The sequence below is a fragment of the Amia ocellicauda genome, chromosome 16, assembly GCF_036373705.1.
Source record: "Amia ocellicauda isolate fAmiCal2 chromosome 16, fAmiCal2.hap1, whole genome shotgun sequence".
In the NCBI taxonomy this organism is placed as follows: domain Eukaryota; kingdom Metazoa; phylum Chordata; class Actinopteri; order Amiiformes; family Amiidae; genus Amia; species Amia ocellicauda.
Window position 1 is genome coordinate 16,515,705 of NC_089865.1, and position 16,823 is coordinate 16,532,527.

The 16,823-nt window shown below is 37.6% G+C and overlaps 2 protein-coding genes across 9 annotated transcripts in view; one reads left to right on the top strand and one right to left on the bottom strand.

Moving 5' to 3' along the window:
- Positions 1 to 16,823, top strand: part of tns1b (tensin 1b) — a 195,946-nt gene that overhangs the window by 11,914 nt on the left and 167,209 nt on the right. The window contains exon 1 of one of the 8 annotated variants that reach the window (XM_066688456.1): positions 16,242 to 16,521. The exons of the other annotated variants lie outside the window; for them this stretch is intronic. Within the exon in view, the coding sequence (XP_066544553.1) occupies positions 16,519 to 16,521 (3 nt within the window). The 5' untranslated portion in view covers positions 16,242 to 16,518. Of the gene's footprint in view, positions 1 to 16,241; positions 16,522 to 16,823 lie in introns of those variants that run through there. 8 annotated transcript variants of the gene reach the window in all.
- On the bottom strand, positions 1,889 to 8,653 carry LOC136711800 (gastricsin-like). Its single transcript, XM_066688272.1, has 9 exons — positions 8,584 to 8,653; positions 7,364 to 7,493; positions 6,590 to 6,707; positions 6,310 to 6,428; positions 5,699 to 5,886; positions 5,375 to 5,491; positions 4,986 to 5,133; positions 4,797 to 4,895; positions 1,889 to 4,482 (listed from the first exon to the last, which is right to left on the bottom strand). The coding sequence occupies exons 1-9, from the start codon at positions 8,640 to 8,642 to the stop codon at positions 4,327 to 4,329; spliced, it is 1,134 nt and encodes a 377-aa protein (XP_066544369.1). The 5' UTR covers positions 8,643 to 8,653; the 3' UTR covers positions 1,889 to 4,326.

A 16,823-nucleotide genomic window follows, 5' to 3' on the forward strand; every position in this document is an offset into this window, starting at 1 on the left:
TCTTTTGAGGCCTCTTGGTTACATAATAGCTTTATAAATGTCTTCAGCAGTCACTGTAGCCGCCCCCACCACAAAACTAAAGCCTATGCAGTCATATCTTACCTAAATTACTGACTTTTGTTTTTTGTATATGTTCACTAATTTAATTGACAGTAATTCAATAGTTATGAACTTAGGAGGGGTATTGTAGCTCTGTTGGTTCTGTAAAAGTTTGAGCTTTTTAAAAAAATATTTTGCTTACATTATCAGATATTTTTGCTAATTAATTTGTACTACTAACCTAAATTCATTTTGCCATCTTTCTGCCAAGAGACAAAAAACAAAACCAAAGTGTAGCAAGGTAAAATCACCAGTTTTGGCAGTGGAAGTAAAGTACTTATTGTATCAAATCATTTTGACTGGCAAATCAGATTGACCCCAAACCCTCCTTATTTCTGAATGTTCTTGATGTGACAGCTCCCTGGCAGGGTGTCTGGCATATTCTGCAATTATCTGATAAGGTATGTGCAGGATTGAAGGCTTCCCAGCATCCTCTGCAGCATTCCACTGTCCCGCTGGCTGACAAACACTGCAGCCTCTGTGTGTTACTGTGGCATCCCGTCTTGCGCCTTTACCTGATGGTGCTGTACCAGAAGAACGATTCTGCTCCTGTCTGTGCATATCTGTCCTTATGTGAAGGTTTTCGTGTCTGGGGTCTTAGAAAGAGAACAATATGTTGCTGAAGTGTGCTGGGTAGCTAGTGCGAGAGGAGCAGACAATGAACAAACACTACTGTTTACAAGGCATCTGTAAAAGCTCACAGACATCTGGTCACTGATAGAGATACAGAGGTGCCATGTTATGCCCCGCTTTGATGGATGACGTGTCTGCCGCTAGCTGCTATTTCAGAGTGCTTCGTGATGGCCCAGGCTGCAGACCACATGACAGCCCTGTGAGAACACTAATAAAGACCGGGGTGAGAATGATTCCTCAGGACGGTGAGAAATGACTGCATCCCATATCTATATGGAGTGGAAGGAAGACAAAATATTTATCTTGGCCAGAAGATCAAAACTTTTTTGTATTTGTTCTTCTTTCCCTCCCCTGAGGCTGCACTCGGTTGTTGACATATCTCTCAACAAAATCTGAAACGTTATTGCAGACAGCCCAGTCTTATTTGGTTTAATTGCTTCTACTTAAATGCAAAGCTGTTACGCAATAATGAAATCATAAGAGACATCCGACTGTTTGTGTGCCATGTTCATTGACTGTATATGGGCCATTTTTGCTGGTGTGAATTCATTATATTACTTTTAGACAGTGACCATGACTACTTAGTGGTTGTGCTGAATTACTTTGGATCAGCTTGGGCTAGGGTCCCTGATTTGTTATCAGTATTGGGAAGGACATATTGATTGTCTTACAGAGGAATACAGCATGGGATTACATTATTAGCAAGCAGTAACTTCTTAGCAGAAGTGCTGCTAAATACAATAAAACAACTCAAATTTTGTTACATACTCTTTAAGTTTAAATATTTTTTATCTTTTCTCATGACAAAATTAAATGGAAAATATATTTTCAATCTTATTGCTTGCCAGGTTGCTATTGATCTGTCCACTTCTTGAAAAAACGCCTATGAAGCACCATTCATAATGGTTTTGCTAATTTATTCTTTAGCCTACATCCGCTGTTTGTATAAAGAATAATTAAAATCCATCATGTTTTCTGTCACGATTCATTCTTGTTAGAATAAATAAATAAAATAATCAGTAAATTCATGTTATGTATTAAAAAATGCAGAAGGAAATACAAAAGGAAAAAATAACATCTGTGCCACAGAGATGCTAACCCTTTTATTTTTTCTGCAGTGCAAATAGCTGAACACAAAAGGGCATGTTAACAAAAGATACTGCAATTTACCACATAATTCCATCAGCACAACTTAAAAGACAGAATTACAGTAACGATATGAAGAAAAGAAAAGTTGCATTAAGAAATGTTTGAATGTACGGTCTTCTTTCTTATGACTGTAACTGTGGGATAGTTACAAATTAATTACTTCTCGTCAGCTTTGGCTTTTTTTTTTTAGGGATTGGTTTTGGATTTGTATCTGGACATTAAGCTTGCTCCTTTTTTCTCCCTTTTCATCCATTTAGATTTCCTTGTAATTTGGTTGAATGTGCCTTTTTATGCTGCTTTTTTGTTTTCACTTTCATGCCGGAGGGATTTTCTTGTCTGCCTTTTACAGCTTGGCATCCCAGAGTGGCGTTTATGCCTGGCAACCATGAAGGTCTGCACTGCTTTGACCCCGACACTGTTCCTGCATAGTCTCTACTATTGCTCTCAATTTCTTTTTTCATTTGTTTGACTCAGTCCATTCTCGGTGGCTATACAAACCATATGACAGAGATGGACAGAGTGTAGGACTCACACAGAGTCTGCTTTGCATTCGACAGAAATAAGCTTTGTTGTTGTTTTGATGGTTTCCCTATTTACGTGTCAGTTTTTTTACTGTTTCTTTTACTTGTATTTTCACCTCCTTATCTTAAATGAAATGCAGAGGAAATCCGGTTCCACCCCAATTAGTGGGGCAGCAAGGAACACCAATGCACTGGTATTCAGGTCGTGTGATCGTGTTTTCATCATTCTGAGAATGTTTCCTCCAGGGAGGTAATAAAATCCCCCTTTGACATGCCACATTTACTGTGAATAAATGCAGATAGAAAAGCTCGACTTTTTTGTGGGTTTAAACAAGCTGAGACAGATCATTTTGAATTATTTGTAAAAAAAAATCCCCTTCCTCTTAAGAATAGGTTTCCATGCTTCCACATTCTTCTCAAAGAGATGTCATCTAATAGGTATTTGCATTGGAATGTCAGGTATCAGACTGCAGAGATAAAACCCTGGAAATGAAATGTCCATGACGCATAAAATACCTGTCCAGTAAATCCAGGCTTTAGTATTCAGTATCTCTGTCTTCACTTTGTCTTGAAGCTCAGCAGCCCACTCTCTCATTGCTAGACCAGATTATAAAACGTTGGAAAGAGATTTGTACTTTAAACTAACATCCTTTCTGATATGTGACTTTTTCACATTCATAAATGCTTCATATTGTGACTCATATTGTGTATGCCGGTTATTCTTCTTAAAGTTTTTTTGTATTCAAATATTACTTTTTAGGAGCCATTTGTATGCATTTCAGTTCCACAATTTGTGGTATTTTAATTCTAAAAGTAAACCCAGGGATCCTAGGTTGAATTTGTTTTTGAAGCCTACAAAATAAAAGGCACATCTGATTTGAATGGACGGTGACACCTGATGTAATAGCAATACATTTTGAACTCCACAGTACTTCTGTTGGCTGTTTTCTTAAACCCTGGATTGTCACTTGTATACTCGGCCTACTTAAAAAACAGGTGTAATGTTACCATAAGCAAGAGCTGTTATGAAACCGTATCGGCAAGAGAACACTCTCAGTGGTTGGTTGAGACTTCAGATATAAATCAAGTCTAAATGTATAAACAGCTCTTCCAGGCATATTTATTTTGCCATTGTGTTGTATCTCAGAATTAAAGACCCAAATTAGCAGAAGACACAATGCTGATGCAACATACTTTCATGTCCAAGTCAGAGTTCTTTCATCTTCATCTTTAATCCTCACTTTTAAGTATTTCACTTTGGGGAAACACACAGTGGCTGGGCAGTAGATTCCCATGTGGGCACCCAAAGAGTGTAAGCAGTGCTACTTCTGGCAAAAAATTATTGGCTAATAATTGGATACTTAAATTACAAAACCCTGAAAGTTGTATGCCCTTTAGATAACACATTAAACCATTTGAGAGCTGAGAAAAATAATAATTTTGATGCAATGAAAATGAGCTTAGTTTTATTGTCTGCTGTAGTCCAGAACCATGGGGCTTAAAATTTGATTAACTAGTATGAACGTCTGTTTATTCATTATTAGAGACATTGGCGTGGAAATAAATTACATGTAACAATTTCCCATTTACATTTAGAAAAGAAGAATGTGATTGAATAAATGCAGAGCATCCCAATTTCCCCAGCATCTCTGTAATTTTAAGAGATGTTCGTGAATTAATAATGATTACATTACATTACATTATTACATTATTAAGCAGCTGTTTAAGTCTGGTAATAAAATCTGACCATGCAACGCATTTTAGATTTGTATGAATTTATTCAGGTTCCATAATACTTAACTGCCCTAAACCTACATCACATTTAGACTGTTAAGTGATGGTAGAATAACTTAGCCATCCATTTTACTCCCATCAAAGGTAGATATATTGTGTCAGGATGTACTTTGACTTGTGAAAGAGAACTCTAAGCAAGTGTTGCAAATCCCACCCTGGCATTGCCTTGGTCAAAGACTGAATAAAATTCCCTGAGGAAGACATCCCCCAGTATCCAGAAGGGCATCCCATCTCGGAATTCCTCATGGGAAGCTTCAATTCCACTCTCGCAGTATGTACCAGAGCCCTATATATATATCCAAAAAAAATGATACAATCTTATAAAGTGTTCAGAATTCTTACCAACTTGCACAGTGATCATCATTGGATTGAAACTTTCTCCTTATCCAAAGCAATTGCAAAGAATTCTGACTCATTCTGTTGCAGAAGAACATAAAATGAAACTATTTTGGGTGTAAGGAGGAGCATATGATTTATTTTCCACCCAATTGTCACGTTCACTGATATTTCAAAGATTTGAGAAAAATATATTGCGGGATCCTTTATATTCAATGTAGTCTGTGTTTTCTTTAATCATGTCCAATAGTTATGCTTACTCACCTGGAATACATAGGCAGAGGGCTCCAGGTGTAGGTGAGCTCCATTCATAACAAATGTCAGAGTTGGCAGGCTGCTGATGCTGTCGCATTCAAAGACGTACTAGAAACAGAAAACGGGTTAAGCGTACCTTCTGTGATTTAATAAAACTTTGATAGGCTTTGTTTCTGAGCATGACATAAAACCACTCACATGTCCATTCTCATCTTGCTGAGCCCCAAGTTGCTGATGGAGCTCCTGTACATATTGGGGCGGGCAGGTCAGCAGAGAGGTCCCAGTGTCCACAATCGCCGAGCAACCTCCCTGGCACCAGCCAGTACTCTGGTGGTCGACCTCAAACCTTTAAGGAGACAAAAATTAAATAATAATCTGATCTTTACCTCAGTAAACTCCAAACAAAACTAAGAGCAGATCAAAACATTATATCTGTAAAAATGCTCATGCAGCCAAAAAAAGTGCCATAATTTTTAGATTTTTTTGTAGCTATTTGCAGATAAAAAGAAACGATTAATTGCATTATTCTTTATATTTATTTATCTTTGATGTATTTGGAGTACCAGAGCTATAATTACAGTGCTTACCCTTGAAACACCAGCTGCCAGTGGCTTTCCGCGGCAACGGGAACCCAGTGGATCTCTCCAGTATATTGGGAAGGATCTGTGCCACCGAATGTCACCTCACTGGTCCGTCCAGAGTTCCTTGAAAGTAAAATGTAATACTATGATTGTTTATAGTACAACTGAAAAAACAACAACAATAGATTGGAAAAAAAAGAATGGTGACCATGTCAGTTTTATTTTATTTTTAATTAGGGGCCTATATTCTTGAACAATATCCTCTCCCTTCCAGAATTGATGACTCACTTAGACTATCTTGTTTAAATATATTGGGTACAAAATACTCACTTGCTAAGGTAGAAAGCAAAGACGGGCTCCTCAAGCAGGTTCTCCTTGATCATGGTGTCCACAATGGTTCCTTGGCCCTGCTTGAAGGCCAGGCCCATGAGGCCATCGTGCAGTGGTCTTGCAAAGTGGCTCCCTGGCTCCTGGCTACTCAGGCCAATCTTCTGGTTAGTAACGGTGAAGTCCTCGAGCTATGGAAGAAAGATGCACAGACAACACTCTGTGATAATTTTGTAAAAGATAGATTTCAATGAGGGCATATGCTTTAATTCTACGGTTGTCTGGTTTTACCACAAGCTTTGGTTCAACCATTTCAGAAATTGTAACTGTATTCAGACAGAATTTCACAGGTATGTAAGTGCTATCATATTGAATATTAATCTTATTCACTTTGTTATTTATGATTGACTGGGTTGTTCTATTGGAAATGAGTGGAAAGCAACAACTTAAAATGCGCAGACCTGTAGGCCTAGGTCTAGGCCTTTAGGAAGTCCACATAATTGACTCTTGATTTTTGTCAAATGTACTTAGGTTAAATACAGATTTTAAATACTTTTAGTATTTGCAATGAACTGGCACAAGACACATTTGTACGGCAGGCCCAATTTACTTACAGTGATAGTGTCATAGCCAATCACCCCAGAAACGCTCCCTGTCCCATATTGGATAGAGAAGGGCTGGTTGTTGCTGTAATAGGTGGATGACTGACTTGGGTCAAAGAGTGGATGCATTGCTATAAGGAAACAAATAAAGACAATGAAGATTTAGGCCTAAAATAATGTATCCTTTTGTATTAAATGTAAGGACTAAAAAACATACTTTGTTAGCAACCATCAACTTTTTCAAAAACATAACTTCATAAACATGAAGCACATCACATGCAATTGTACTTACTGCAGGCTTCACTCTGGCAGTAGATTGAATTGACCCACAGGGTAGTTGATCCAGTATCAAAATGGACATAGAAGTATTGTGGAGGGGTTCCCACACCGATTTTGCCATAGTAGCCCATCTATAAAGAAACAGTTTCAATCATGAGATCTGGAAGGAGCTTTGGGAACTCATTGGGATATAGGGGTATAGTTACAGAATATAATTCAATGCTCAAGCTAGGCATAATATCCAATGGATACATGGGATAAATAAGTATGCTTATAAGCTGGAAGTTTAATTTGAAATTTGAAATGTTCGGCACATCTTTGATTCATCACAATCACAGTCTTATTAATGAAAATGAATAAGGTTCATTGTAAAATAACCTTGAATCAGACTGCAAATGGGTCTGCTCTGAATATAAATATAAATATAAGTCTCAAAGTGTTGGCATCGGAAGTTAAATCCTATCATGATTTATAATTGTGCAGGATGTGATGGGAATTGTCTTCTTACAATGTATTGCAGGCACTGTGGTAAGTGTGTTATTCAAGTATTGCTTTTATCACCAATTATAAATGCATCAAATTTAAAGCAAATCTTTATGATCCCTTTGATCTGCATTCTTCACATCATGGGTTCTACTGTAGTAATCTCCTTTTCTGTAATTTATTGTTTGTCATGTCATTTTTGTTATACTTTTCTGTGGTGATAATCCTGTAAGGGAGGTGTGCGTTGACTAAAAATTGGAAAGTAGGCTGATCGAAGTGGAACCTGAAACATCAATGCACTTACGTCATTGTTATTTATGAGATGCTGAGTGTAAGTACCAGGTGCACTGAACTGCTGATACTTCAAGAAATCCTCCAGCTCTCCTCTCTCTCTCAGCTCCTCATAGATGGACTGCCGGTTCATCAGGGGGACTCTGGCAGGAAAAACTATTCAGTTTAGTATAGCAGTGGAGATCCAAGCAGGGTTGCTAAACATCCCATAAAATATGGAATCGTCCCGTAATGAAAAAAAAAATGTTGCATTCTGTATTGAATCAATACTATGTTACGACTGACAGCAGCAAGGATTTTAGAAATGGCACCCTCCTCACATAGTCCATTTGGTAAACGAAAGAGGCTGCAACAATATGAATGGGAATGGGAAACTGAATTCTCCTGACTTTGTAGTGTTAATGAAAATGTATTTAAGGCGCACTATACAATCTGTAGGCAGGTTTTCTTCCATCTGTGAGGGGTGAAGCAACCACAGATTGAGAGACAGCCAAAGACAAACATGGCACTTACTGTGTTGCACTATTAAATGAATAATGATTTGTTCTAGTTAGTGGGCTACTATGTATACCCTTAAAGGTAATATTCTCCTACTTCAGTTACTTAAGTTTACTTTTTTCTGTACTCTGGTTGTCAGATAATAAAACTTTTCAGCTGCTTTCAGTTAGCACTTCCCCAGAAAATGTATTGTTTCTAGTTATTCTTGTTGTTTTATTAATCTGACTATTTTCCAACAATGTAAAGCCCTTCAAAGTTGATGTTTGAGTCCTTATGACAGAATTACAGTAACCATTACAAGTCTTTATAATCAGAGCTTTGAAACAGTGGTGTGTGGCATATTTTTTTTTACATCATGTATGTTAAGCAGTGTTTTTTATTCCTTGAATGACAAGTAGTATATTCAGAGCATGATTGGCCCTAGGACATACTTAAAAATGCTTAAATCCCCCTCTGATATGTCACAAGAAACAAGCATTTAAAACTGTTTAAAGAAAACAAAACTCCCTGTGGGAGCATGTCGCCAGTCCCCCCTAGGATTAAAGTGTCCTTTATTTGCTTTTGCTAAAGTTGGCAACCCTAGATCCAAAGTACTGCCCATCGATACATGTGTATGTTTTTCACCTGAGATTTTTTCTTTCCTTCCCAATAAACCTCAAATTGACTTTGTCAAATGTAGGTAACCAAGTAATATACTTGACAAAACAAGTCCTAGTTGTTAGCAGTTCACCTCACCTGACGAGTCCCTCTGCAAGAGCCAGGCAAACCAAACCGAGAATGAGACACTTGGCCATGATTTTGCCGTGTCCTCCTTCTGTACTGAATGCACTGCAGGGCCCAGGTTTTTATACCTTTTATGAATCAGCACCTTCATATCTAATCTGTTCATCTTGGGTTGTTGCTTTTTTTGGGTGGGGTTCAAACAACTAATTATGCCAATGGGTGTTAAAATGATAAGATATGGAGCCCAAACAACACATTTCATTGGAGGATTTTAGCCTTTATGTAACAATTTTTAAGAGAAAGCTACATACATTTTAACCTTCATTATTTCTTTAATATGTATATCAAATGCATTGAAGTTGATAAAGCTGATTATTTTGTGCAACCGTGTTGGACAATAATCAGTACTTTTGTTGGTTTAAAACTTCAGAGGACTGATTACTTTGTTTTTCACACAAAACATTACTACCGAATGAACGCTATGACTATTAACGTAAAGCTTTTATTGAATCATTTTCTGAATCAGATATGCCAGGACTGTTGAGAGTTAAACACACAATTTGCACTGAATAATGCTGTCTCAAGCAAAATTAAGGTAGTGATACAGTCAACACCACAAAACAGTGCTCCAGTCAGGTATGTTACTATGTAACAAGCTGTATCACAATCACCCTCCATATGTACTGCTGACATGTAAGCACGTAACATTTAAGATTTTAACGAATTATTGAGTGTCAGCGTTCAGTGTCCTTCAAGGTTAAATGTTTGCTTAGGTCTTTAAAAATAAAGCAATGGGAATGGAAAACACAAAGAACACCTTCTTTAGTCATAAGGGCTGAAGAAAAGTTTATTCAGATGCTGGGTTAATGGATGAAGCTCAATCAATCACATACAGAGTGAAGAACAGCTGTTTGGAGAATGTATGGAATACATGCTTGGGATATGCCTCTTTTATTTTAAGAAACCTTTCAGAATAGTTCAATGTTGAGAAAAGTCACTTTCGCAGGACATTACCTATTTAATGAAATTAAATCTCCAATAACAAAACCAAAAATAAGGCTTTGACCTACCTGTACCTATGCCATTTAAGGTATGAGTAGTAGAAAGTGGGCTCTGATAATACATTAAAGTGTAATCTGGTCAGGTTTGTACTTGTGATTTTTTTTAGCATTGAATGTCAGAACTGTTAATATATTACTATGAACCTGACAACTTTCACAGCTTTTTGCTTCAATGTGAAATTTGCTCCAGTTTTTCTTAGTCCAAGTAGTTAAAAAACAAAACAAAAAGTAAATAAATTACAATTCATAGCATATATAATAAAATCTATAGGTATATATGTATGTTCCACTACAAAACTCTACTAAAACTACTGTACCATCAAAAAACATGGAGCAAATGTTGCACTGGAGCAAAAACCTTTCAATGTTAATGTTGGCGGTGCATGATTAATATTCAAAACAGGATGGTGATTAGCTGTGACCAAGCTACTGCTGTGAATTCCTAATTAAACTTAAGATGAACGCTGATAAATATCTGCAAGAAGTCCCAAAACATGCACTGTGTTGCCGGTGCAGTAGAGGTGTCTGCACGATCAGTGGCACAGACATAGAGAAACATTCGTATTAAATTGAGGGCAGTGAAGCACGGCGGGGCTGAGATCTCAGCAGGTGAGAGGTTTTTACCAGGAGCACTCTGTGGAAAAATACTAGCCGGGCAAAAGCTGTTTTTAAATCATAAAACCCTTTTCCTGAAAGCACATGAGTTTAAACAGTAACAAAGTTTGTTCTGATGTGAATAAAGTAACTCCAGTTGAAACTTAGAAGACGTGGACTTTAGTTTGGAAGATTTGTTTAGATTTCAGTTGTGTTTATGAGTACAGATTCATGCACTCTCAATCTAATATCATAAATGAATCAAAAAAGTCCTATCAACCTTGTATAAATAATCCAATCATAGTTTATTCCGGGCTGAGAATAAGGGAGGGCTGTATGTGTTTGACCACAAGGTGGGGATATTGGTGAGTTGAAGTAAATCGTCACTGGCCTTTGAGGGATATATCCAGCTCCCCCAGCGAGGATGTGTTGCTGCAGTGACTTTACAAGCGAAAGTATGTGGATCAACTTTACTGTTTAAAGTAGGCCACTGGCTGCAGTTTTACACTGCAGTAGCAAAAGAAAAAAATAAAGAAACCTGTAATAGAAACTAGTCTTTCTGAAATGATTACATTGTGGTGATGTTTGTCTGTACTGTAACAAACACTTTTCTTCTGATTAAATTTTACATGTCATCTGTGATATGTCAGTCAGAGTCATGTTGTTCTTGTGGAGAGGAAAGAAAAAAACAAAGATTGAGAAAACATTAGGTGTTTGAAATCTTACAGTAAAACAAAGACCAAAGGACACAAGTGAAAAGTAAGGCCAATTTTTTCATCAATCATATTGTTTCAGCAGTTAGTTTTTTTGATTCACTATAGCACTTTTTTTGTAACATTTCATATCTGTGTATGATTATCACACAATTACTCCTAATCAGTTCTGCAATCATAATAAGTAAGGTAAATTCACACTCCTTGACTCCTTTCCAAGTCTATGAGTCTCCCCCAATTAAAAATGGTGGCAGTGCATTTGCATTAATACTGAGAACAAGCAGTTAGTCAGACGCATTGGATAAATGCAGTTGATGCACAGAAGAGCTGAAAATCAAAACAGTGAGCGCCTGTCATCGACTGGATCCCGCAATGGCCCCCACTTGTCCGATCACGCAGTCCTTTTCCTCCACTGCTAAATACATCATAATTATTAGCAGGACGCTCCACGGGAAAGACTGAGCTGTCTAATCCCCCATAGAGTTCACACGCTCTGCTTATGAACTTCATATTCCTGGGTTGGAAATGACTTTAACGAGAAAAGGCAGTTTGCTCAGAAAGCCTTTCAGAAAACAAAAAACAAAAAAAAACTTCTCAGAAAAAGTCAGATTTTAAATTTACTTTCACCTAAGAAAATAACAAAAACTAAAAGCGTTTGAGAAATGTGAAATGAGAGATTATGCCTGGGAGTTATGCTGATAAGATCTTCAAAGCACCATTGATGGAGTTCCCAATGATCTGAAATAGCTTTGTCCACTTCAGTCCCTGACTCTCTTTAATTGAGTTGAATTTACTTTTCTTTTTTATATTTGTTGTTTATTGGTTAGCTTGGGAAAAATGTGAGTTGTATTTTCTTTCACTGATTTTGATGCTAGTAATTACTGTAACAATTGCTAATTCCTTAATATTCTGTTACATTTAAATTAAAATATTTTCCTAACTTTATTCGTTTATCCAGGTTTATTTCACCCTCAGTATGGCTGAAAAATGCTGTGCACAGCACATGAGGAAAACTGATAATTACAGTTTGCAAACTTTGTTGTCAAGCTATTGAAATCAGAAGGGCTGAGCTGAGTCAGTGTATGTTCATTCAGCAGCCTCCGAAAACAGATCAATCACAGCTGATTTAGCCCACAAAGCCCATGGCAGTACAAAAGCCATTGTCTGCTCCTTGCGGTTCCTCAGGACCACATTCCTGTTGTATGTGTGGGCTATATTAACAGTGTATATGCATAGAAGTTAATTGGGTTGTGTCTGTATATGTTTAATTCATTTACATCCTTAAAACGGCCTTCACAGTTGTACTGGGTTTCTCAAATATGTGACTAGATAACCGATGAAAACTTAATCTGAGCAGAAGTGCATTCCATCGTGGGAGTGAGACATGTTGTAGTTAGTTCTCCACACAAAAGAAAACCTATTAATTGAAGATGCATGTAAAGGAGTATTATGGAGGCTTGGAAATGTACAAGATTAGTTGCAAAACACTATCATTATGTAGTGCTGTCTGTGCAACATAAGTAGTAAGTAGTTTAATTTACTGTCAGTTTACAGTTCAGAGACTTGTAGAAAGCTGTCTTAATGCTGCATTCATCTCCTTCATGCTTGAGGGAGAAACATAAATGGGAGAGGCATTTCCATAACTCTGGGGATCCTCGTCATGCTTTACCCTGCTGATCTGGGCAGATGAAGGTTACACGCTGAGCAAGATAACGGCTGATAATATAATGTTTTGCAGACTGCAGAAACAGGCTACCACTGTATAGTTGGGTGATACGAATTAATGTGCAGGTGACTGAGGTTAAGTGAAAATCTGCAAGATATGGAGGTGTAATTTATTGCTGATTTGAAAGGGGATCTTTCCTCAGTCCGCTTTCTTAAACCAGCTGCATTTTAAGGACACGGTAATTGTGCCATGATGACAAATAATGCTATAAAGACACAGCGTAGTGTAGGAAGTATGTCACACGGTGTCACAGAAATTTTTGGCACGCAGAAGCTACAGATTCTGCTTCCTTGCAACGGAAACCTTTTAGAGCAAGAAAGAAAAAGTTTGTTTGGCGGAGATAAAAAGCTTCAGAATTCTCTGGCACTGTCTTACCCATATCACATCTAATTAATTCTTTAAAAAATGCTATAATGTTTAAAGAATACTGTTTAACATTTTTTTTTATATAAAAGCACAAATCACTCTGTGTGTCATTATTTCTGGTGTCCAGGGTGAAGAGAGCATTAATGATGCCTTTTCCCTGCGATTTGTGCACATTAAGTGTGGCAAGGGAGGGACAGAAATGGCTAAAGTTAGCTGTTCCAGTCATTTGTTGTTCTCTAAAGGACTTCCTGCATTGGGATTCGGGTTTCCTGTCTTAAACCTGTTGTTGGAAACTATTAGTTTTCCCATGGCTCATGGAATCACCTTCCTCTTTCCACTTTCCCTTTGCTCCCTGGTTAGAGAACAGTTTGTTCTGAGAGAGTGTGACTGTTTATGTTAGTCTTTAGCTGTTAGCCTTTTTCTGACCACCATATTGAAAATGGTAACCCCCATCCCAAAATAAAGGCCTGCCCCTTAACCGGCTGATGCCTGAACCTTACATTTATTGTGAAGCTATTCAATTCCAAAAGGAGGAGATCCATCAAAAAGGGCACGTGCCAAAATATTAGAATCATTCCAAAGATGCATGCTACGACAGCCTCACACTATTGTTAATTGGGCTGCAAGGTCCAATACCTGTGAATGAATTTTGATTGTGAACCGTTTTAGAACACAGTTATTATGTGTGACTGGAGGAAACGCTGAGGAAAACATCCCTATGAAAGCACCAACTTGAAAGATAATATCAACAGAGAGACAGGTGCTTCAGTAATGGGTTCTCCTTTGGGTGCCCTGTCACATAGTTACTCTTACATGTCAGTACATTCATTCATTCCGTGTTGGAAGTAAATTAATTCATGCTTTTCATGGAAGTTGGGAGAGCATTTTGAATTACACAACACCAACAACAACGCATTGACTTGCGTACTCAAAAACATGTTCTATTTTGTAAAAGAAGAATCTAACCTATATTGATAGTCTTGGTGGGTCTAGATTTGGATGTCAAACTGAAGTCAATGTCAAGTTAGTTCAATGGATTAAGAATGAAGTACATCAAAATGTGTTGCCCAGTGTGCTTGTTCACATGAAGGGTCTCTTTGCACGTCCACGGCCCTTCTAATCCCGAGTATAGAGAGAAAAACCTCCTATTTCATTGATATGAGCTTGTCACAATGGGAGGCCGAGAGGAGTGGAAGGGTTCATTAAGACCCCCCTGTTGATTTAGGGGCTTTGACCTGTCTGGCCCCTGGATATCCTCCAGCTCTTACGCTGTCCTCTTCACCCCGGTTAGACACAGCAAAACAATGTTGAACCTTCAGAAGAATCCGGAACAAATCAATTTTGCCATTTAATTTTTCATTTTTTTTAATTTTTTTCTCTGCACCGCACACTCAGCAGGGGTGCAGACCTATCAGCTCTTCATCGTAATAGAGCAGCCTCTTGCTGAAGAGTGATTTTTTGGGTTGTTTCAGAGCATAATTTACATTATCACTGCATGTGCATGGCCGCTGATATTCCACTAGTCTGCAGAATACTGAATATATGAAATGGCATATTTCAGTCCTTTCATATTTAGAATATTAAAATTTATTCTGAGCCATTTAAATGGCATATTCTGAATATGACTCCAAACCCACAAAAAACACAGGCGATAAAAGAGTTGAGATGATGTAAAACACAGGTGATTACAGCTTTAAAGAAGAGCAGCTACTTTTGGTCAGTTTTCTTAAGGATTGGAAGAGAATGAAGGCTTACAAAGCAGCGCCATGGAATCTCCAAATAAAACAAATTATTCCATATGGGAAAGAAGATGCCAAAAAAATTTAATTAGTCTATTATTCAATATTAGGCTACAAGAACTCCCTAGATCTCAACAAGATTACAGGTGCAATTCAAACATTCACTGCTCCTCTTGCCATGTGCATGCATCAAGAATTACAATGCACGTAAACAGAACTGTCTGAATATATATTCTGAAAACTTAAACTTCTGACAACTTGTGGCAGGTAAATGATCTATGAAAACTCTGTGTTCTATCCATCTATCCATCTCTATCTATATATCTATCTCTGTTTGTGGTTTGGTGCATAGCAGTATACTGTGTTATTGTTTCTTGCATTTGTGAAATAAAGTTTAAGACCAAACCCATCCATCCATCCATCTATCTATCCTCTACAAATGGTGTGCTTTAACTTAGCTAAGTGACTTTCAGCAGTGCATGAAGTCTTCAAGGTCCACAATATTATTTTTTGCCCCCCAAAAAAGTGATATATGATCTGTAATGCACACTCACATGTGTATTTATTGAAATAGCTGCAATTAATCAATGAAATGAACTGTGTTATAAACTCATTGGAGAAGAACACCTAAATATTTATTTGCCAAACCATCCAACTCCATAGGTCCATATGAGTTGCTTCACAGTTTTTGGCCTCAGTTCTGCTTCACTATTCCTGTCTAAAGTTCTGCTTCTGGCTGAAAACTTGATAAAAGCCTTAACCGATAGAAGAACACTTTTATTCCTATAAATGTATGTTGTTTTTGTTTTGTTTTTTAAGAGATAAATCTGATTGCATTTCACTGAGATACAGCATTTTTATTCAAGCAGTGATTTAGGGTGTGTTCACACTTGGCAGGTTTGGTTCGATTAAAACGAATTCTGGTGCGATGCTCTGTTAGTGTGAACACTTAAGAGTCCTGGTCCATGTTAATAATGGCCTCATTTATTGTTTTTAAACTAAAATTAAATTTAAGTTATTTCTAAAATATAAATTGCATATATTGAGGGGATCTCCATTGGCCAATTCCTGCCTCTGCCCCTATAAATCTCTCTCTACACTTATTAAGGATATTAAACCCACCAGCTGGAATCTTCATTTATTTCCCTGCAATTTTGCCTTTCATTAACTGGTGGTAAATAGCAATTATCCTCCTCTTCTTGTCATGTTTAATAAAACCTTCAGTGAGACTGCACTGTGTTTTTCTGTCCGGGTTCTTGGCAGAAATATTAGAAAAAACACAGGACTCTGTCAATAATCAACAAGGAAGTTATATTTCACAGGAGCGTCAATAGCATTCCGTTGGGCACAGGTTAAACTTTGACCTTCACGGAAGGAAAAAGAAAAAAAGAAAAACAATCTTTACGCCGCTCACGTTGCACAGTAATTAAATCCCCCAAGAGCTGCCTTGGCTGAGATAATTCTTTCAATTTTTTTTTTCTTTTAAACAATACACATGAGGAAATTTGTTAGGACAAATCACGTACTGCTTAGCCTTTTCTTGCAGTGTTTTTAAGCTGCCCAGCTGTGTACATGAGATTGTGTTGTGCTAGTCAAGGTGAACTATTGTTAATATTTGGACCTCGGGAACAAATGCCAGGTTAGGAATGAGGGGTGCTGGCTCATAGAAGCTGATAGGATTTGGCAGGACCTGAAACAACTGAGCATAAGAGCGCCTTGGGAGATCGGGGGCTGGAGCACTCTTCACAATGGTAAGTGGAGGCATGCAGTGGACAGTGTACCACAAAGTGACCTCTTTACTCATAAGAGGGTGCAAAGGGTCAGATGCATTCTGTGCTAGCAATTATAGACAATTAAAAACCAATGCAGCACCAAAATATTGAAGCACTGCATGGATATATTCAATTGTACTGGGGTGGGAGGGGAATACATAAGAAAACTCACAGAAACTTTTTATTTGGAGCGATTATATCTGAGAGTAGTATCTGAGTGTGATAGCCATACTGTTTGCTGTAGTTTTCTGAGTTGTTGGATGAAAGAGATTAGATAATGT